This window comes from Patagioenas fasciata, chromosome 2 (assembly GCF_037038585.1).
Source record: "Patagioenas fasciata isolate bPatFas1 chromosome 2, bPatFas1.hap1, whole genome shotgun sequence".
Classification (NCBI taxonomy): domain Eukaryota; kingdom Metazoa; phylum Chordata; class Aves; order Columbiformes; family Columbidae; genus Patagioenas; species Patagioenas fasciata.
The window spans coordinates 70,727,809-70,751,338 of NC_092521.1; the positions used below are offsets into that span (position 1 = coordinate 70,727,809).

The following is a 23,530-nucleotide window of genomic DNA, read 5'->3' on the forward strand; positions in this document are numbered from 1 at the left end:
ATCTGGGCATAAGAACACCACCAGACAGCTTTTTTAGCACTGTTTTTAAAAAATCTGGGAAATCAGTACTTTTTGTACTAATATTGTACTAACTAGGAAAGGTAGAAGAATAATCAGGTTGTGAAATGAAGCACTAAAAAAACTACAAAGTGTTGTGGTTAAGAGTTGCCTTGTGATTTGATCATGTTATGCATATTCATTAGGATATTTTAAAAACAACTCTGAGTCCAACTTTATTTATGCGGACAATTCTTCAATGCAAATATTTGTGTGAAGCTGTTCATTTCCACATCGCTCGGTACCATAAACAGCCCTCACAACAGCAGCACTTGCTGGATATTTTAGCTTCATTTTACCGATGGAACAAACTTCTTCATAGCCAAGTGGCAAGCACATCTGGCAAAGCAGGTTTAGAAGTTGGGATATCTTGGTACCTTCTCCTTAATTCAAATGACTGTTTCTTCTGAGCCAAAGCAGTACATAACATATACAGGGTGGGGATGAAATTCTGTCTGCACAGAAATTAATATGACTCAGACATTAGGGTGCAGATATGTATCCTTATGGTCTAAGTTATTCTGTTCACCAAACCAAATTGTCTACAAATTGGCAAACTAACAAATATCAGCATTTATCAAAATTAAATCCATATGTTCTTGAAATCCATGTATCATCAACTACTTCCAGATGTACATGTCCATGGACAGTCTTAAGGAACCTCAGTCCCACAATCAGCTGCCATCGTGATTCTCAAAATTAGCGCTGTTCATAAGCAGTATGCATAATTTTTGATCTCTTCAGGAAACAATACTTGTTGCTTTCCTTAGAGCCAGGTATCCTGTAACCACATCTGAAGGGAGCATCCGAATATAGGCAAATTCTTCAATAGTGCTAAATCGTAGCTTGCTCTGGGGATCTGTGTAATTTGCCTGAAAAAGAAACAATGGCAGAGATACTATTAAAAGAACAGCTCAAAACAGAATACTAAGAAAAGTGTCTTATTACAAGACCACAAAATACTGATTTTTTTTTCCCAGTAACAGCACTGCTGTTCTACCATGTAACCAAAAGTCTGTACCTTTTTCTTTCTCCCAATGTCAGAACTTTCGAGACATTAACAGACCTCTATAAAAAACACATTAGAAATGCATTAAACATAACAGAGGGCTGAAATAGTTTCATACAAAACACAGTGCAAAAGAAATTGCTCAACTCTCTAAACTCACCCTAGCAACTCCGTGCCTTGCGCAGTCTCTCACAAGGCAGCTCTCCAAGGAGTCAGGCTGCTGCCAATAAATTATCCACAAAGAGGCTGAATTATGGGTGCTCCGATAGCTTTGGACTGATTTTCTCTTCCTCCATAGAACTTAGCTTTTAATTTACTTTAAAGCGGTTGTTAGAGCAAGGGAGTCTCAGCTTATGGTTCTGTGGCTGGACTGATAAGCAATTTGAACTGAGCGTCGTGCTTTGCTACAGATGCTGCTTTCAGGAGCGCAGCCTGGCCAGCTAACCCTGGGCTACGCTTGTGTCCTCTGCTATATTTGCCCCTGTGTGCCTGGGAGCGGTGCCAGGTTCCTTCCATCCTCTCCCCTTCCCTGTTGCTACAGAAACCTTGAGCTGTGCTGAGCTGGGGCGCCAGCACAGGAGGCTGGGCTGGAAGCTGGCAGGCTTCAGGGGGGCACCTCTCCACCTTCTGCCCCCAGGACACTCACCACCTGTTCAGCAGGGGATCACTGAGTGTCCACCAAGGTCCTGGAAGTGTTTCCTGTACCTTTCTGTGACAGGGTGGGGCTGGCAGCTGGGATCCCTTAAACAGGGGTGTCAAACTCATTTTCACCAGGGGCCACATCAGCCTGGCGGTTGCCTTCAAAGGGCCAAATGTGATTTTAGGACTGTATAAATGTAGGAGTAGTTACTGATGTGGCCCCCTGTAAAATGAGTTTGACAACTCTGGCTTAAGATGTTGCTGCTAAAAAAGGCCAGGGAGAGCTGAAGGATTTCGCCCATCCACACTGTTGAAGTACAGAACCCTCTACCATTTTTATGTTGGAAAGGATCGGTTGACCATGGTAACAATACAGTTAATTGTCTGGCCTGATAAGACTTAGCAGAAAATAAAGTGTTATTTGTAGCTTGTTTCTTTACAAATAAGTGGCACAAGGTTAATTACATGTAGTCAGCTAACAATCGAGGCATCAATTCATTTTCAAACAAATGGCAAAGTTAGGACATTAGAAGCGAATTTATACCTGGTGGTAACTTCATCGTTACAGCAGGTATAAATTTATTTTTATTTCAAAAACAAGCTTACCAAGTAGACTGCTTTTCAAACGTGCATGACTCTGTAAGAAACTAGCCAAGCCATATCTGCAGTTTGTATTGTGCACCTATCTAGGTTAAAAATACTATAGCAGTTCTTCTCCATCCTGATACTTCATATTGGGCTGCACTGTTTGCTTACACTAACGGTAACTACCCATTTGTGCCATGACTTCAGCCTCAAAACAAACTTTACCACTACTTCAGCAATAGCTAAAACAGATTAGAAAAGTGAAGGTGATTTTGCCAAGAAAATACTCTGTCACGTTTAGCAACTAAGTCAAAGGCCACAGATACATGTTCTTCAAATACCATAAGCGAGTTATCTCAATCTGTTTCTGTAGTAACAAGGCTGATCCATTTTCAGAAAAGGAAGAAAAATATATTTGAAGGTTTGTTTGTTTCTGGTTTTTTGTTTGTTCAGTTTCTAATCTGCTTTACAACAAATTACTCTGTTTTACATGTTAAAATATCTAAATACTCATCTTGCAAGTTTGGAAATAATAGTTTAATAGTTTTATTTTGCACTGTCAACGTAGTAGATAATAGCTTTTGATTTGTATGCTGCCTTACATATACAAATTGGCTGCTCTGCTTAGACCATTTGCAAATTTAATTTCATTTGTGATACACACAGAAAGAGAAGAGGATCAGTAGAATTTAATTGTGGCTTTTAATATAGCTGCAGGTATACTGATGACAGTGTTTTAATACACTTATTTTTGGGTTTTTTTTGAATTTTTTTTTGTTTTTATACCTGCTAGACCATTTATTCTTTCCTAAATGGGTAATGTTAAGGAATTTATTTTACTTTTTTTCTTTCACCTCCCATGGGGAATCCAGTATTGCCATTGAAAATATATTCTTACATAAATGCTTTCAGACTTTACACAAAAAATACAGGGACATTATTCTTATACTAGATTTCTAAAATATTCTATTACCCTACGTATCTTTCTACTAGGAAATGATCTTGAAAATGTATTTAGTGCTTCTTATGAAACATTTCTAGCTTGGCAATTTAAAGGACACGCTGTCTCAGACATCTTAACCAAAAAAAAAAAAGACCTTTTTTTAAACATGTTATTTTTATCATAGTCTGGAGAAACTTTGCAGGCCAGGTAAAATAGGAAACTTGACTCATGATGCAATTAGAGGATGGAAAATTAAGGAAAAGAAAAGAAAGAAAAAAGAAAGTGGAAAGACAAGACAAAGAGAAACAAAAGGAAACAAATGTAGCACTGAATGGATTCATATAGAAGGTAGAGTATGTATACCTAGCTAGAATAGCTGGAGTACATAAATCAGTGATCGAGAGGAGGAGCTGGTAAGGAAGAACCAAAGAACTGAGAGGAAGACTTTTATCTCCTATGGCTAAAGTGACCCTTAGCTGGTAGGGACTAAGCCTTCACTCCCATCTATAACCTGTATCATCCTCTCGCTATAGGTGCGAGTACTGACCAGTTCTGAAATGCATCCAAAGCCAGCACTGGAAAGCTTTACTTGGTTTCTTGGAGATGGGGCAGTGAAAGGGACCTGTGTCCTTGTGCCTCCTGCCCCACAGAAGTCCCTCACAGGTCAGGGGTGTCGCAACGACTCAGATTACACCTGGTGTAAATGCTACTGAAGCTTGCAAAGCAGCTCTAAAGGGAAAGGATAGGAAACAGGCGAACACCGTTAAGTGACCCAGTATGGATTTTTTGCTATTTTGGTAAAATCTACTCATGATTATTTCACATGTCCATCTATCCCCCGTTCCTCCATCCACTGCACCCATAGAGGTGGGTACTTATGCAAAGTTCCTTATTCAGCTGATCCCTGCTCCTTGTCTGAAAACAAGTTGCTATTATATAAAAGCAATACTCTTACACGACAGTAAGTCTGCCTGGCTGGAGGGAATTATTATCCCTGGGTTTGTGAGCAGTCTCTTCCATTTTCTGTCTGCCCACTCGTCTGCAAGGGAGACGCTGCTTTCCCGTTCCCTCTGGAACACCAAGGGTTACCAGCCTCGATCCCAGCAACCTACTCCCTTTCCAAATTGTGCTGGAAACACGCCACCCCCTAGTTGCCTTATTTAAATGTGTTACTTAAAAAAATCGAATAAAACATATGCTACCAAATCAAGAACTCAAATGTTAGGATGTCAGGATTACAGCTGGTGCTATAGCTGTTCTTTGATGCCTTGCACTGTATATCCACTATAAGATGGTCCTTAATTAAGCGCTCACCCATTTTTTTTTTTCCCAACAGGGACTTTTACCTAATTCAGTGTACAGAATGCAAGGTGCTCTGTTAACCTGCATCAGCATAACAAATGTGTACATTTACAGGCACCTCTATGAGGTGATATCAAACCTGTGAAGTGGGCTAGTGCCCTATAGACAAGAAACAGATTAAACTGAGGGAAAGGACCCAGAAATTCTATATCTAAGGCTCTTTGACTTTACAAAGTTTCCATTATTGTACTTATTTAGTGTAACCATTACTTAACCCTTTTTATAGTCCAAAATACAACATTCCCCTTCATTTCGATTGTAATAAATGCACAGGCTTCTGCAAAATAAACCATTGGGGGCTAAAGGTGAAAAGTGAAGAGAAACACTGTTACTAACACCTGTTTTGTTTTAAGTAAAATTATTCATGTCACATATGAACAGTGTCAGCAGCATATATAAATTTTTTGTTGGGCACAATTCAATTACTTTACTCCTGTTTCTTGCCAACAAAATCTCTGGGGAATTCAGGTGCCAAATTGTAACTACCAAGACTTTTTGGAGCATGCGCAAACCATATCTAAGTCAAATGTGGGGTGTTGTGTTTTTTTGTGTTTTTTTTGTGTTACGTGTTTTTTGGTTTTGGTTGGTTCCAGCTCTGAGATATGGGGCTATTTGAAATTCCCAAAACTCCAGGCCAAGTGTCTATCTCAGGCTGATTTGTTTGAGGGAAAGTTTAGAAGCAATTATAACAGATTGAGGTTTCTTTTGTTTGGTTTTGTTTTGTTTTTAACCTGGTCCAATCAATATAATTTTGCCTAATTTCATTCTTGGAAATTGCCGAGCCATCTTTTGGATACTTTCCCTAAAAGATACCATGAAATAAATCAGCCTCAAACAAACACTCAGCATGGGAAGTTTCATTCTGTGTGGTTAAAGCTTGAAAAATTAGGAGCCACGGAAATTGTGGGCAACCAGGTTTCAGTGTAAAAATCTAAAGAATTACCAATTACAGAGACCAATGCAGACTCTAGAACTTGGAAAACGGTGGGACAGGAGCCACTTGGCAGGACAAGGTATTTAACCTGTCCCGAGATCTATTAACAACCTAAGGATTTTGTGATGTAGTGACAGTATTCGGGGTTTGGCCCTAAATCACTGGACCACTATTAAGCACAGGAACCTCAGTAAGTAGATATTTTACAAAAGCATGCACCAGCCTTATTTCATTGTAGAAAGTGAGATGCCAATTTTGAAAAGAAAAATAAAACACTTACCGGAAGTCCTGAAATGTCCGAATATTTCTTGGCTGGCTTAAAGGAAGGAGGAGCATCAATATTAAAATCTAGAGAGAAACAAAGGGACAAATTCAGTGTGCTATACATATTTTAAAACGTAAACCCAAAATGTAAATAGGTAACCATACTTCTTTAAAATGCTCCCTTGACTTTCTGAGGTCTCTATTAACTAGCAGCAAAGGCAAAGAAATTCTAAGGAGAATTACCTCTGAAAACACTTGGCCTGTTAACACTGTGAACAGCAGCCTGACGGCTCACCTCCCTAATATGAGTTCAGTAAGCAGAACTGCCCTCCCCAAAAGGAAAAATGTGAGAGCTATTCCAAACGTGTCGATTTCTTCCAAGTCTTGATGAATTCCCTTGCAGTCAGTTATTTGTAAAGAACAGTCATTATCATACACATGCTGTATGCTAGGACCACAAAACATTGCTCAAGATTGCAGCTCTGAAATACCGTAATCCAAAAAAGCAAAGTAATCTTTTAAATCAGTTAAATCTTTAAGCATGTACCACTTAAAGCCTAGTCAATGACCTAGAAAATTGTCTGAATGTTTAAATTAAATGATGGAAATTGCTGTTCCTTGGTGCCCTTTAGATAGCAACTCTCATTCATCAACATTTTTAAGGTATGGCTGGTATGTTTAAGTAGTTAAATCGCCAATTTTGGATGTTTACAAAAATATCTTGTTCCTGACTCATTTCTTTCCTCCTTCCTCATCTTCCTCGCACCTCATTCAGAGGCTATGATCAATTCAAATGCTCCACGCATATCAAATTTCTATCTCATCATCTCATAATTCAAAAGACACTAATGCCACAAACAGCTGGTTTTAAATATACAACTGAGTTTCTTTTCCCACCTTCTTAAAAAAATCCTGTAAATTTACTGTTGCAAACAGAACGTAATAGAAACAGCAGCATCAGCAGATCGTCAGTTACAATACCCAGGAACACACAGTCGTCTGCATTTTTCTGTAACAGTTGCATCTAAAACACTTCAAAAAATGGCAAGCTATTTTTGGATAAAGCACCAAGTCTGACAAAAAGTATATGCATATGCTCAATTCTGAAATGCCTCCACTTGCTTGAGGAAAATCTGAGGATCACATTCTGCCTCCAGCTATTTTACATTCAATAGTATCCTACTTCATGAGTAGAGTTGAATTATATCTAGATTAAAACTGCTGCTGTAACTGTGTGCCTGTCGATGTACACCAGCTAGGACTGCTAATCAGGACTCCTAATAGTATAGTTCCAGCTGTGCTGAACTAAATATGGGATGTAGGATTTAAATCTCCCAAGAATCTAGGATAAGGAGCTGGATAGGAAGCTCTGGTTGAGGTCTAAGCTACTGCAGGTACGTGGCTTAGAAGAATCTATTTGAAAATAGTCCAAATAGAGCTAATCAAGCAGCAGCCACTTGTCAGGAGACATCTGGGCTGTAGGCACAGGAGGAGGCTCATCAACAGTGAAGAAGCAACAAAAACCTGACGGGAATAAGGAGTTTTTGACCTGGTTTGGATAAGTAAATTTCCTTTATTAAACTCTCTCCCCAAATGTATTTGAACTTTGTCACAATACTCCAAATTATTTGCTTCCCTCTGCTTTCCACTTAGGGCTAGCAAGTGTGATTGGACTAGTCTTAAATGCACTGCTGGACCCTGTTCAAGCAGGATGCTGCATGCACTGATGAAATAATGTAGGTTTGTTTTAAAGAAAGTTATTTGTGTGGATTTTATTATTTATAAATACATGCAAAGCGTCTAAGCAGCTTACAGCTAGGATCATTTAGTTGCCATGGCAATGCCCTTTCAGAAGCAAGAATCTGTTTTAGGTTCTTCCAAGTTCTGTTCTTCTTGCCAGCTGCTGCTCCACCAATGCCGGAGTGCTAGAATTAAAAATATGGTGTTTAGAGAAAAAAGAAATAAAGAATACTATTTCAGAGCGTGACTCTTCTATTTCATAGTCTTTCTGATACGTCTCATCCTGTCATGAATGATTTGTTATCCTCACTTATTTCATCAGCAGGCTAATATACTGTACACTTTAATCTTGGCTGCAAGAAAAACAAAGCTTTTTGGACTGTATCAAAGCTACTATGTTTAGGATTAACTGAAGGAAATGAAAATCTGCTTTTTACATGGAAATAGAAAATCAATGTGGTTAGGTTTAGCCTGAGATTACAGGATTCTGTATGTACTTCCAATCATATTAGAACTTATTACTATGAAGTTGTGTCTAAAATTGTGATTCCACGGCTAAATTTTCTCTTTCCTTTTTATGGCATATTACAGGTGCAGCTCTAGCTCTTTTATAAATTATCCGTGACTGTAGAAAACACAACTGATCTTGCAAAATGTAATGAATATGATGAGAAGCTTTCTGGAAATTTTCTTTTTTTTTTCAAAGGATAGAAAACAGAAGAATTGAAAAAGAACAATAAACAGAATGTTGGCTGCCAAGACAATTTTGCATTTTGAAAGGTACACTAATGGAAAGCTTGCCACAGGTACTATAACAGTAGTTTCAGTTATCAAATGTGATTGCTACAGAGTAATTTATTTATGTCCCTCCAGAGACAGAACTGCACAACATACTGTGCTGCTTCTAAATGATCAAAGGACACAGATTTACAGCTTTACTTCTGAAAAGAAAATGTTCTTACAATTTGGGAGTTGTTGTTATTTCTGTTAATAATTACTACCTGCCACATCAGTCTCACCAAAACTCAGCAAAGCTCTGCAAACTCACTTCTGCTGTGATTGCTTTCTAAATTAGCCTGTTAAATTGCTGAGAATGATAGAAGGAAGGATTCAATGACAAAGGTTTTTTTCTGTAGACGTAAAATATATGCAGAAAAGATGCTTATGAGCTGATGATATACTGGGTTTTGGCAATGGATATCCAATACAGAAAATACATGCAAATATTTGCTCTGAGGGCACCACCTTGGTAATCTAGAGATCATTGTAAAACAGAGACTGGTTGAATATGAGACGAAAACAGATATATTACCGTATTACTAATTCAAATTCTTTACATTAATTTTCTCCCAAATCCTTGCACAATGCTGGTTTTTTTTTTTCTTCAGTAATCTGCTTTCTCAAAAGCAACTATTGGGTTTACATTAACTTATGCCTCCTAGGAATGGGGCTGAGTATCACCTCACATACCTACAATCAAAAGGCAACAACTGCCATGTGCCAATGAAGCAAGATTCCTTCTTTGCTTTTAAGTCTATCCTCTGGAGTAAGCTAATGGTTCAATCTTGGGCATATTTATAAAAGATAGACATATATTTTCTTCCTTATACAGCAAATTAGGCTGGAAGGATGCAAAAAGTCATCCAGATGATTTTTTGCTAAAACCCAATACATTTCTTCTAAAATTAATGACTGTATTGGGGAGGACAACATAATGTTTTTATTGTAACTATTATTTCTGCAGCAGTCACCAAGGGCCCTGTATATTCATTATAATTTCAAGCACGCAGACATTAGTATTGCCCCTTTGCAAATGGTGATGTCCCTCTAAGAAACAAAGGGTCAGCACAAGGCCTCATGGCTACTTAAATCCTACATGGAAGCTACATCGAATGCCCCTGGGAGCAAATGGAGCTCTTCCAATAAGCCCCATTTCTCAAAGATGCTGGTGCTCATTGGAGGACTAGAGTGAGCAGAGAGTATGCAGCCCTTCGAATGCCCCTCTCCTGACACAAGTTGTCTGCAAAGCAGACATAGAGCAACTTGCTTTATATCTAGAGATTAATTTGATAGCCCCTGCCAAACCTGTGCTCAGTAAGCTGTGTGATGCCTGATTACTCAGGTTTTATGCTGTGGGATATTGCATCTTATGTATCTTATTCATACAGAATGAAATCTGGAATAAAATCCCACTAAGTACTGGCTTAGGACCAGCAGTCTGAGCAGTTTGGCTGGTCTAGGAAGCATTTGTACAGTGTGCCAATGAGTTGGCCCTGGTATAGCAAGATAAAAAGATATTAAAAACAAACCCAGCAGTGACAGCATTACTAGCTGTAGTCTTCCTGCACCTTCTCCCCCAATTTAAACCTCAGAGTGTTTTGGCAGCTTTTATTTTGTCAGCTGTCAGAGCTTTCATGACTTGTGCATGCTGGCAGGTCAGGCTGTGGGGAGCACAGGTTTGCTTCTGAACCCAGCAATTACTGGAAGAACAGAACACCACAGGTCTGTTAAGAGTTTCAGGGACCAGGAGAGGAGCAAAATGCAGTTCCTAATCACTCTCTGGCTGATTTCTAGTTCAATTGCTTTCCTGCAGCCTACCTCGGCTAGGAACCGGGAGATGGCATTCCTACAATTGCAGCGGTACTAATTGTTCCCCTCTAGCTGTGGTAGTTTGTGAGATACCAAACCACCAAACTTCTGCACTTACCTTGATCTAGCAGATTTTCTGACTCAGTTCCAGGATTTAATACAACAGTTCTGCCTCTGGACTGGTGCCATTTTCATGCTATGTGTGCACTTTTCATGCACGGTGTGCACTTTGGACCATAGCGTGCCACGCACTTGAAGTGAATTTTTCAGAAAAAACTGTCAAACTTTTATTTGGCTGTTAGAAGCTGACTTTCTTAATATTTACATTAGCAATATGGTTAAATAGAATCCTGGTTAATGTTTTATTGGAAGAGTTTAGCATTTTGAATTGTTAAAAGAACATACTTACGATGAAGTTTGGATCTTTAAACGGCAATGGCTTGACGGTTGTTTCCACTGAGCCTGTGCTGGAGTCTGTGTTCAGAAATTTGTTTTCATTCATGGCCTCTCCACCTGCACTCTGAAGACAAAAAAACAATCTTGCTGCTTGGTACTCCGAGCAAGTTGCACTGGAGACAGAGCTGTATTACCTACCTGTTGCGTTTTTAGCCTTCCTATCTGTTTTGAATCTTTAAAGATGTTGCATGCCAGTGGTAGGGAAGCACGAAACAGAGTATTTCTCAAGCAATTTACAACTGACACATAAATGGGAGAACGGGAATAGAGTGGTCAAAGCCTATTGAGCAAAAACTGCATCAGGTTTATTTCAATACTAATGAACGCCATCTCTATGAAGTGCAAGACGGCATGTGAAACCCACAACAGCAGAAATGTACATAGGATCTATGTCAGAATGTTCCATATTAGAGCATTAACAGGAATATATAAAATCTATAAAAAGGTTTCTTTCAAGGTTCTAAAGAAAAATTGAACAATCAGTTTATTCTCCATCTTTGGTTTCAATTGTGCCTGAGTAAGGACTGAGAAAAAAAATATTTATTATATATATTATTTTTACACCCAAGCCTCACAAAATCTACATAGGTGCTAGTTGGTGTTTTCCAGGCTTTTCTTCATGGTCTATACATTTAGCAGGAAGAGCAGCTGGAGAAGATGTGTGTGTGACTGGAAAGCTAAAAAAGTTGTGTGGCAGTCTAACCAATTTCTGATCGTTCTGCACGGCTGGGTTTATGTTGGTTTTTATTTTGTGGACACCCTGTAAGTCTCCACACTACCAGAACCAGCCTATGCTACATACATAAATACTCCTTGTGAAATCCTGATCTATACTGAAGCCAGTGAGAATTTTGCCCTTTAGTTCAGCAGTTCAGTCAACAAGATTTCGCACCTTGATTCTTTTTTCTTGAAGAACAAAAAGCCTGGCTAAAAGCTAAATCAATATTTACTGAATGGGTAGTTAAAATGTTTCTCTACCTTCAGACAAATAGTACTTAGAACAAAAATACGTTTTCCTGTGAAAATTCGCACTGTAAAGCCTTCTGTGTTGATACAATCTTCTTTTAACTAGGAGAAAAAAGGATCATTATTATTAGTGAATTATGGGAGTACTGAGACTATACAGGAAAGGCCACGATTCAGCACAGTCTTCTCCATGTGATTACACGGGAAGTGTTTGTATTCTTAACCACATGCATAAGTAATTACAGGATTAGGAACTATGCAAGTTGAACTCTTCTTTGGGGAAATACATTAGCTATTCAACAGTGTCTGTTTTCAACATAGCAAAAAGGGGCCTTAAATATTCAAAGTATGGTATAAAGAAGCATTCAAGTATAATAGTCGTGTTTCTAGAGTCTTATTAAAATAAAATATATAAATAGAAATGATCTATTTTCAAAACCACAGTCAGTCCTCTGTAAGCTCATCGTACAGGGGATACCGCCATAATAACATCAGTAGAAGCAACATTGAAGCCCATAGCTTAAACTTGATTCTTCGCTTGCTGAGGACAAAATTAAAAGACACTGACTGTCAGAGAAACAGAAGAAATGCAGATAGATGCTTAGAAACACGTGCATTATGTGACAGTGAGCAGAGGAAAATACCTTCAGCAATCCTGAGTAAAGTTACTTTATACAATGAGTTGCTAGGTTTCAAAACATGTTCTTACACATGCATGCTTCCAGTACTTCGGATTTCAGCAGCAAACATTACAGCTAATCTTGAGAAAGATAAGCCTTGAGAAACAAGATTATTTTTGATGCATAAATTATCTCTGATACTGACTATTATCAGTATAAATCCTCTAAGTGGAAGTATCACCACTCACAGTTATTCTTCAGAGTGCTCTTGCCTTTAATTTGGTACCATTTGGTCAGTTTTAAATCCAATCCTACAGGTTTTTATTACTTCATCACTTTTGCCCCTCCAGTGATCTTCTGCAAAGGATTCTATTGTTTATGAAACAGGTTTTGAGTAATATTTCAACAATATCTCAAAACAGTATCTAGTATTTTGAGACAGAGAAAATAAAAATGGTTAAGCAGTAAAGGAGAAGAAGCTTCCTTATACACGTAGTCCTTAATTTCTGCAGCTGGGTGCATTTACATATTACACTCACTGTCTTCAGTAAGTTTTTCTGTGTGGATTCAGTGTTAATCTTGCTGGTGCATTGGGAAAGAAAGTAAGGAACTGTTCCTGGCAGGACAATTCCTGAATGTAAATTCTACATGTCGTTTCTTTCCCAGACCAAACCCTAAGGGATTTCAGGTATTAGTGCTGCTAAGAGCTGGCATAACTCACGTTACAGGCCAGATGTTACTTTTGTTTGTGCCGGTATCCCTTGCACAGTGGCAGAGGCAGCAGATCTGGAGCGGCAGCTGCCACTTGTCTGGGCCACATGGACACACAAACCATCCTCCAGTCCCACTGAGACATAAAGCCAGCAGGAGCTTCTGGAGCTGTCACGGACAATTTGAGAGCAGTGGTTTCCCCTCCAAGGCAAAGGGTAGAGGCTGGTGTGCAGCTTGCATATCATAGTAGCATGCAATTGATACTATTATCTCAGAGGCCTGTGATATACTGGGAAGCAAATAAGATTGAGTACTATGATACCAGTTAAATGCTGGGAACGGATATAAAGACACACTATGGAATCACAGAATGGTTGGGGTTGGAAGGGACCTCTGGAGATCATCTAGTCCAACCCACCTGCTAAAGCATGTTCACCTAAAGCAGATTGCACAGGAATGTGTCCAGGCGGGTTTTGAATGTCTCCAGAGGAGACTCCACAACCTCCCTGGGCAGCCTGTTCCAGTGCTCTGGCACCCTCAAAGTAAAGAAGTTTCTCCTCATATTCAGATGGAACCTCCTGTGCTCCAGCCTGTGCCCATTGCCCCTCATCCTATCGCTGGGCATCACTGAAAAGAGTCTGGTCCCTTCCTCTTGACACCCACCCCTGAGATATTTATAAACATTGATGAGATCATCTCTCAGTCTTCTTCAGGCTGAATAGACCCAGCTCTCTCAGTCTCTCTTCATAAGAAAGGTGCTCCAGTTCCCTAATCATCTTCATAGCCCACTGCTGGACTCTCTACAGTAATTCCCTGTCCTTCTTAAATGTGGGAGCCCAGAACTGGACACAGTACTGCAGATGTGGCCTCACCAGAGCGGGAGGAGAATCTCCCTCGACCTGCTTGTCACACTTTTCCTAATGCACTTCAGGACACCATTTGCCTTCTTGGTCACAAGGGTACATTGTTGACTCATGGTCAACCTGTTGTTAACCAGAACTTCCACGTCCCTCTCTGCAACGCTGCTTTCCAGCAGGTTCACCCCTAACCTGTATTGGTGCTTGGGGTTATTCCTCCCCAGGTGCAGGACTCTACATTTGCCCTTGTTGAATTTCACCAGGTTCTTCTCTTGCCCAGTCCTCCAACCTGTCCAGGTCCTGCTGGACGGCAGCACAGCCTTCTGGTGTGTCAGCCCTTCCTCCCAGTTTGGTGTCATCAGCAAACTTGCTGAGGGTGCACTCAGTCCCTTCATCCAGGTCACCGACGAACAGATTGAACACGACTGGACCTAACACTGATCTCTGGGGAATCCCACTAACTGCAGGCCTCCAACCAGACTCTGCAACGTTGATCACAATGCTCTGAGCTCTGCGATCCAGCCAGTTCATGATCCATCTCACTGCGTACTCATCCATCCCGCACCTCCTGAGCTTGCCTATGAGGAGGTTGTGAGAGATGGTATTGAAAGCCTTGCTGAAGTCGAGGTAGACAATGTGCACTGTTCTTCCCTCATCTACCCAGCCAGTCATACCATCACAGAAGGCTATCAGATTGGTGAAACATGATTTCCCTTTGCTGAACCCATGCTGACTACTCCTGATAACCTGCTTTTCCTCCACATGCTTGGAGATGACGTCCAGAATGAGCTGTTACATCACATTTCCAGGGATGGAGGTGAGGCTGACTGGCCTGTAGTTTCCTGAGTCATCCTACTTGCACTTTTTGAAGACTGGAGTGACAATGGCTTTCTTCCAGTCCTCCTCCTGCTCTCCATGACCTTTCAAAGCTGGTGGAGAGTGGTTTAGAAATAACATCTGCCAACTCTCTCAGCATGCATGGGTGCATCCCATTGGAGCCCATGAATTTGTGGATGTTCAGTTTGTCTAAACAATCTCTAACATGATCCTCCTTAACCAAGAGCAAGTCTTCCTTTTGCGAGACTTTGTCTCCTGCCCCAAGGGTCTGGGATACCTGAAGGCTGGTTTTAGCAGTAAAGATAGAAGCAAAGGCAGCATTCAGTAACTCTGCCTTCTTTCTATCACCCATCAGCATGGCACCCACCCCAATCAGCAGCGGACCTACATTTTCCCTGATCTTCCTTTTGCTGCTGATGTACTTGAAGAAGCCCTTCTTGTTGTCCTTGACATCCTTGGCCAGATTTAATTCCAAGTGGAACTTGGCCTCCCTCACCGTATCCCTGCATACTCCAACAACCACCTTATATTCCTCCCAGGTGGTCTGTCCCTTTTTCCACATTACATAAGCATCCTTCTTCCACCTATAGAGGCATGGCAGTTCCCTCACTCAGCATTGCTTGTATGAAAACTCTGATTTTTAGCCATAGCAGTAGCATTATGGAAGAGAGATAGTCAGCTAATGTGCTTTTCTTCCAGGAAGAAAATTAAAGAGTGGAGTAGAAGCACTGCTTCCAGAACAATGCGCTATTGCACAGAGGAGTAAACTCCAGCAATACAGAGCTTTGAAATGCTCTTTCCATGCAGTCTGCAGAAGCCTCAGGTGATAGCAGTTTTATAGCCACAAACTGAAAGTGCCTCAACGATTTACAAATCTGTCCAGCCTATGCTTTAAAATGCCAAGATTTGAAGCATAAAAAAAATCATTTAATGTTTTAGGTTTGTTTGATTAATGGCGGGGGGAGATGCCAAATGAATTTTAACCAATATGGATCTACCTTGGTACTACAAACCCCATGTTTCCTGAAAGTGAATAATACAGTGATAATACAAAACATTATTTACAGTCTGTAGATTCCTCAGTGAACAATTACTGTACAGCGAAGGTAATCTTTAATTTTTAACATTAGTCCAACAAATCTCTCCCAAATGTGCTTGCTTGGTCATTTAGGCTGGAAGACAGTTCATTCTTCAGGGTCATGTGTTGGGGAAAACAAACAGGAATGAATTCAAATCCCTCTGGTAGGGCTACGAAGCAATGTCAGGTTCTTGAGCACAGTGAGGAAGCACCTGTCACCAGGACCACAAACTGCTCCATGTGTGCTGTCACCCCCAGTCACGGCCAAGGCAACTTCCCCTTCCTGTACAATTCACAACCAATCCCCAGCACATTCGCCCTGCCCAGCCAGTCTCTTAGCTAACTCCCTCACCACCAGTGTCCTAGGATAATCCCAGATGCTTTGCAGTAGGGCTAGAGAGAAAGTGTAACCATGGCCTGAATCTCTCAATAGTTTCCTTACAGCTTCTTTTTAACTGATGTTGTAACGTAAACATCCTTTATGGGGAGCTCAATATGCACTTCGAGGAGAGACAGTGAAGCAGCTTTTAATGGGCACTTTATAACTAAACTGTGTCTTTTAAACTGTGGTTTATGTAAGGCTACAAGGAATTTGTGCTAAAATAGTCACTAAGCAGTCTGTATTCCTCCTTAGGCTGTTGAAGATTATTACAAAGACTTTGGAGTGGCTTCACATTTACAGGGTACACTTGCACTGGCAAATTCTGAAGGTGTGATTTCAGTACAGCTGAACATGCTTATGCTAGGGTTTTTTTCCCAAATAACAAACAAAAAAACCCCCTAAAGACTGCAGCTAAGCCATCAGTAGCTATGTTCATCCTTTCCCATCGATTCTTCCCTTGGCTGTTAACCTCCACAGAGGTCCATGATGTTATTTCCCTCCTCCTCTTCCTCCAGTATTCTCCTTAGCCAGGGCTACAGCAACCTTGACTGCAGCAGCATGTACTAAAAGTTGTAGACGGCAGGCCAAAGGCTTCTTATAGGACCACTTGTGCAACTTCATTCCTTCTATAAAGTTGTGTTTATGTGCTTTAGCTGAATTCTAACTACAACTACGGTGTGACAGGTTGGCAACCTCTATCCCTCCTGGGACAGACAGGAGCAATGGTGAGGGCTGCCACTTCCCTTTTTGCTTTTCTTCTCACAAAACCATCTATTGAGCATCCAGTGCATCCCAGCTGGGTGGGAGACAGTCCTCCCCATTATGTACTAGGACTGGGTGACAGTCACCGAGTAAAGAAGCTGGCCAAGGACTTCACTTGGTTCAGAGACAGCAAAAATCCAAGAGGGAGCAGGAGGCCTGCAGTAAACACTCAAGAGTCCTCAGAGGTTTGTTGTAAGAGCAGCCAAGTCTGGGGAAGAGACCTGAGCTAAGCTTTGCTACCTTAACACTGGTTTCTTTCGAATAAAGCCAAACCCCAGGAATGAGCCTAGTTTGGATCATACTGTATATGCTGTCTGTACTGGGAGAAAACATACATTGGGAAGCTGCCAATACCAGTTTCAATCTTAGGTTTTGGTAGATCTATTAATTTTTTAAATATATTCTGTTCCAAATTCCCTACCGCAGATGTATTGGTTTTCACATGATTTCCAAAGATTGCTCCATCTGTCTGGTTTTATTTAGGGAGAGGAGAAGCAAAACTTGTAGACCATGGAAGCTGAATTCTTTGTTTTGGCTATTTCTAAGTGGAATCAGCATTGTGGGGTTTGGGATGGGTGGCTGTGATGGGACTAAATACCAGGTGGAATTAGCTTACTATGAAAGTGCTTGTCTGAATCATCATTCTTTTTTTTTTTTTTTCCTCAGCAAGGATTAAAACTGCATAAAAGAATAACCGATATATGCTGAAGTATCTTTTAATATCTACTTACTTTGGGAGTATATTCTCTATTTTTTCATTATTTTAGACTAACAGGTTTTTAGAAAGTATAAGAAACATAAAAAAATATCAAACATAAAAGTCAAAGATATAAATGTGTGCACTTCTGGCATCCTATCAGTGCATATCATGTACCACATGGCTTAGGAAAAAAATGGATATGCACATCACTGAAGGTATATTATGATAGTCAGTGGCCACTTTCACTAGGTGTGACATTTTTACATAGTAAAACAGAATTTAAAAGTACAAAGAAAACTGAACAGTGTGTTGGTAAAGCAAAACAAGTGCATACATAAATTTTGTAACAACTAGAAAGGGAACTTCTCGTTTTAAGTGAGCAAAACCAATACTGTAAGCACTGATTTTCTCTGGATTTTTTCTGCAAATCATTCATTAGGTATTCAGTTTTAACACTATATGGAGTACAGCAATTGCAGATTAAGGTGATTACATATGTAGTTTTCTGGTTTGGTTTGGTTTGGTTTCTACATTCAGCATTTCTGTTATTCTATCTCTGTCTTAAAGTGGTGACTAGGGGTTGTACATCACTATTGAACAATAAGAAGGATCTGGCTCTAAATCAAACCCTCACACTTGCTGATAACTTTGCCCCAAGCACCACATTTAGCTGGCTGAGGAACCCACTTGTCTCCAACCTTTGTATGTGAAGCTCAATAAACAGTTATTTTAACTTACTTTTGGCAGCTGATTTGCATAATCACAATAATACCACAATAACATCCTTCATTTCACTGACACCATTGTTTTAACTCAGCCTCAATAATGGTATTTGTCTAATTATTCCACTAGTAGGTTACTTCTACAGCTGCAATATCCAACTTGTATCACCTTACCTAGCTAAGTCCTGTGACATCCTAACAAAGCTACAGCATGCAGCCAGGGAAGAAAATGATAATTTCTAAAATAGATGAATACCTGTATTTTCACTAGCAGCCAACCACTGTGAGTGAGAATGTCATGTGGAAACAGAGCACAAATGTCAGTAGATGACAGCAGCAATGATATAAGCAGACTTCAAAACTGGGAGTAGACTTTGAATGTCAGCTAGTTAACACAGTCCCTGCTAATACTGCTCATACTGGAACATATACTGAGCTGTTTGATTAAAATATTAGCCCTCACAGTATAACAAGCCTGGTACAGGCTCTTGCACATTCTGAATATTTAATTCGTTTAACTTTGTGTGATGACACAACAGGAGCCATTTAAATGTGAACATGTACACTCTGGCAGGCAGAAAATGCAGCTCTGTGTTGCTGGGAACAATTCACATAGCAAGGTGTCAGACGTGCTCACCCTCAAGTTAAAATGACAGCTAAAAAATTTCTCATCACTGACATCATTAGCACAGTGTATTTTGGAAATCAAACTCACTGAAGACTCAATAATCATGTAAGACTGAAGAAACAGAACTCTCCTGAAAAATATTAACTCTCCACATCTGTGGTATAAAGATTTGCTGGAAAGACTTAGTCAGTAATATGCATAAACATGTCTTCCCCATCTGGTTGCATTTTACTGGTTCTTGGACTCAGCAGGAAAAACTTTTTCCTTCTTCCTTTCCACCCATTAAAATGAAGCCCGATACAATTTCCCCAGCCTTTTCTCTCACATTTTAGGAAAGTTCTTCCTTCACAAGAGGTCCTACCTTATTTTGGGGTAGGACAAAAAAACATTTCAGCTTGAAAATGTTCAAATGCCAGGAAGGAAAAAAAAAATCTTGCATGCTAACAGAAAAATTTCAGCACTGGGTGCTGAAAAACTCAATTAACAAAATAAAAAACCAAAGCTGAGCAGTAGCCAGCTGAGAACAGGTATTAAGTACAGTACAAATCAATGTCCTTGATTTTAAACAGCTAATAGGGTGGGCAAAACAGTCATGCATACAGTGTGAATTGTGGGTAAATCCATTTAAGTCAATGGGTTCATCACCACCAACTCATCTTAAAAGACAAGTTTCCTGGTACGGGTTTCTGCTTCCACTGACATCAAAAGTAAATCTCCCAAATGCTCGACAACAATAATATTTTTGTTTAAATTACTACATTGCCCTCAGATGCTGATGCTGCTTTTGCTTATAAAGACAGCTGAGGGAGGGTTGTTAAAAACAAACATAACAACACAAAGCTTGAGATTAAATTGTTGAATTATTATAATAATGGTTTGTAATTCCAAGTACCTGTCACTCAGTGTACTTCAGCTTCTTCTAAGCATTCCCCTGAGGACTTCTGAGGCACGTGTCAAACTCCTTTTCTGTGCAAGACTTACAAAATCTACCCTTCCTAAAGCAGCAGTTCTTTCCCTCTAACTTGCTGAGTGTTTCTGCTGAGCATCAAGAGGTAATCAACTATGCCAATTAACTCCAAACATATGACTAAAATTTAGAAATAATCTCACCTGTTGGGTTTATAAGATGGAGGGGCAAGGTGTTTGAAGCAGGACATGGAAAACATTTAAATTGCAATCTAAATAAATAAAGATAACACATAAAGACACACATGCTGTCCAGAAAGCAATCTGTACATTATGCTTTAGAACTTTAACACTGCTGTTCTGAGATGAGTTAAAACATCTTATATTCCAACTGCTTTAGGAAGGCTGAATAGAAATTTACTCATGCACTAAAAGATTGGACTGTCACCAAGTGATGGATGGCTTTTCTATGTTCTCTGTAGGGCATTTCAATACCATAGACTCCAAGTGCTCTTGATTAAAAGGCGACATTCTCATTTAGGGTCCCGTCACTGCCTGAGCTTCAAACCATTATCATTCACCTGCACTGGTGCTTTCAGTGACAAAATACTTAGCAAAATGTAAAAAATACTAATTACTTCAGTCACTTTGATAGAGGTATAAAACACCCTAAAGCAAAGCTCTATTACACTGTGTGAGGGTTTGAATTCAAAATTAAAAATCCAGCCAAAGGGAGAATAAGATTCTAACTACATTCCCACCTCTGAAGCATTTCTTGAAAACCTGGGGGGAAAAGACGTAGCAATTTCATAACACAAGAACTCCCTTCTTAGCAGTACTGCTCACTTAAGAAAAAAATCTAGAAAACCTCAAAATTACTCGGTTCTCTTTAAAATTATTAAACTTTCAAACACAGAAAGAGGCTAACAAGCTTTAATAAAAAGCTCTGACTTCTTCTCAAGAGATTTCAGATGCCAAACATGTTTTTCCATTTAAAACTTTGAAGCACTATGACAGACAAAGTTTTATGACTTACAGATATTTCAAGGAAAAAAAAATACTGTTTTCTACGGGGAAAAGCCTCAAATAAAATGTAAGTGGGACGCAACTGTGAATAGCTTCCCACTATCCCAGAAAAGCTTGGTTTAATATGCATTTGCCACAAAGCTCCCTTCGGCTTAAATAATTGCAAAAGATCTCTCACTTTCAGATTTCATTTGGTGGACTGGGACTACTCCTTGTTTATAATGTTTGACAGTTTTCTTTATTAAGAAAATTGTAACTTGGACAAATTCATAAACTGAATGGTATGCTGAAGCAGCTCTGCAGCTAAAAATGTCAGTATATACGGAGTGAAAAAGCGCGTGTTAGTTCATACTTTCACCAAGGGTAAAACGGAGCCCAGGTAACAGAATATTTTGATTCCCTGAGAGAAAAAAAAGTCTTCTAAATTGATGGGCCTTAAGACTGAAAATGGATGGAAGCATACTAGCAAAAAAGAGTAGAGTAAATCACAATTGAATTTTTATGAAAACTGCCAGTACATTCCTTTCTCTATCAGAAAAATTCAATTCAGTCAAGGACTTCAGCTACACTGCTTCTTAAAGTTTAAAATACATCATTTGATACAGAACAGTTAAGGTCAAAGTAGTTCAGGAGAAAAGACTGGAGGATTACAATACACTCATGTGCCGTTAACATTGTAATGCTGCTCAGGGAGCGCATCAAAATCCCTCTGTCCATTATCGGGCTTCAGCCAAGGTAGAAGGATCCAGGTCCATTCATCTGCGTGTGACTGAACCAGGGACGAGATAAACAGAAAGATATCAGCTCCTGTGGCCAACAGGAAAGCAATTCCGTTCTGCAAAAAATACTCAGTTTCCTGATTCTGGTTTATTCTGTAAAACATATCCATTTTCACAGGAAACAACGTTTGAGAAACTCACAAAACCAAAACAACATTTCTTCAGGAAAAGGCGATAATTAGTTTCAAGTAAAGATGGGGTGCATCTTTCTTCCAGAGCTCCTACTCTATTTTTCTTAGGAAAAATAGACCTGAATTCGAATAGTATATTTTACATTCAGATGTTACAGGCCAACTGGTAAACAGATACAGAAAACAAAACTTTACTTTTGTATTTTCCTTATTTTTCGCACATTTTAGCACTTCCTTCTGTCTCTCTTGTCACTTTAAGTAGACAAAAATTCTATTTCTATTATGTTTCTGATAATTACACCTACTGCTGCCATGATGCATTAGTACATACCAGTAGTCTCACTGAGAAGGCTTAGCACTGCACTCTAAAGTAACTCAGAAGACATTTTTTCCACTTGTGTCCAAGTACTTAAGACTATCACACCCAGACACAATATCAAAAAGACAAATGTTAGCTACAGTGACGTATGGAACATTCCGCTTCTAAAGCAATGGAGAATAAAAATATTCTTTCTACAAACCTTCAAAAAGTTATCAAAAGCATAACATATCAGAGAGCAGTAATTATATGAGATCCTCCAAAAGTCTTTAAATGAGGACAAGAAAAAAACCTATACTATAGTTTTTAAAAATCTTCAGATTACAAATGTCATCCTTACTGTTTGTCTCATATTATGGGACAAAAAAATTCTGGCCGAACATGCCGTGAATACTACATCCACTTTCCTTCATCTAGCAAACTCAACACCAACCATTCCTGCTTTGAATAGCACACCAGGTCTTCTGTACTCTGCAAAACTGTAGGTGCATTATCGTATAGATACCTACATTTAACTGGATAATTTAAAAAACCTGGTGACCGAACCCAAAGAAACACATGTCAAATTCTAATTTACATGAAAATAAAGTAATAAAAGTATCTATTGAAGACTATTTTGAGGCTGTTCAGGAGGAAAAGGGAGGAGAGAGTTGTATAGTAATGCTAATTTCAAGTCAAATTTCTGAATTATCCCTGCAGAAACGTTTTTACAACTAGGTGCTTGTTTACTCAACTATATAAGTTCTGTGGCCATACACTTCACCCTGATACTATATATTGAAGTTGAGGAACTGCCACACATCTGAAAAGCACTAGACAGTTCAGGGGTTTGAATGTAAACTTATATCCTGATTACCTTTTTTTGCTGTACTTGAAATAGAACTGATAAAAGACTTTCCTTTTCCACTACGTTAGAACTAGAGAAGTTTTGGTATCACATTCACAATTGTAGGTATGAGGGAAACCTAGTATTTAATATTTTGTGATGGGCCTAAAGGGATATTTTGAGAGTTTTCCCACAATAAATTATTTATTAAATAAGAAAATACTGTCTGGACAGATAGAAAGGAGAAGGATTAAAAGGGCAGTTCTGTGGCTGCAACAAAAAATGCAATTCTGGCTGCAAAAAATACGTTTAACAAAAATTAAGGAGAAAATTGGATTTCTGACTTGAGAAAATTAAGGGTCATTAATGTTAGACTCAATCTAGAATTGCTAATTCTAGACTATGTAAACAAAGATCATCAACTTAAGGAACAAGACTTTCCCGATAACTATTTTGGTTTGAGGAGCCCACACAGGCTGTGCACATGTCAAGGAAATATTCCTATTCCGGTTTGTTGATTTTAAGAGTTAATTTTGCTGTAAGAACATTGTGCTGCTCCTCCCAGGGAAAAACAGTTCTACTAAAACATAACCACTGTTACAGCGTAGGGGAATTAATACTGTCTACATGTAGTCATTGAGTTTTTAGGCTTCATTAACACACACTGTGCGGAAAAGTACCCAACTCAGGGACCCTGACCTG

At 39.3% G+C, this 23,530-nt stretch overlaps 1 protein-coding gene across 1 annotated transcript in view; it reads right to left on the reverse strand.

Annotated features, from left to right (window-relative positions):
• Positions 1-207: 207 nt before the first annotated feature.
• Positions 208-23,530, reverse strand: part of INO80C (INO80 complex subunit C) — a 34,776-nt gene continuing 11,453 nt past the window's right edge. The window contains exons 2-5 of the mRNA XM_065832790.2: positions 10,532-10,642; positions 7,607-7,718; positions 5,810-5,877; positions 208-929 (exon numbers count right to left, since the gene is read on the reverse strand). Coding sequence (XP_065688862.2) covers positions 798-929; positions 5,810-5,877; positions 7,607-7,718; positions 10,532-10,642 — 423 coding nt within the window. The 3' untranslated portion in view covers positions 208-797. The remainder of the gene's footprint in view (positions 930-5,809; positions 5,878-7,606; positions 7,719-10,531; positions 10,643-23,530) is intronic.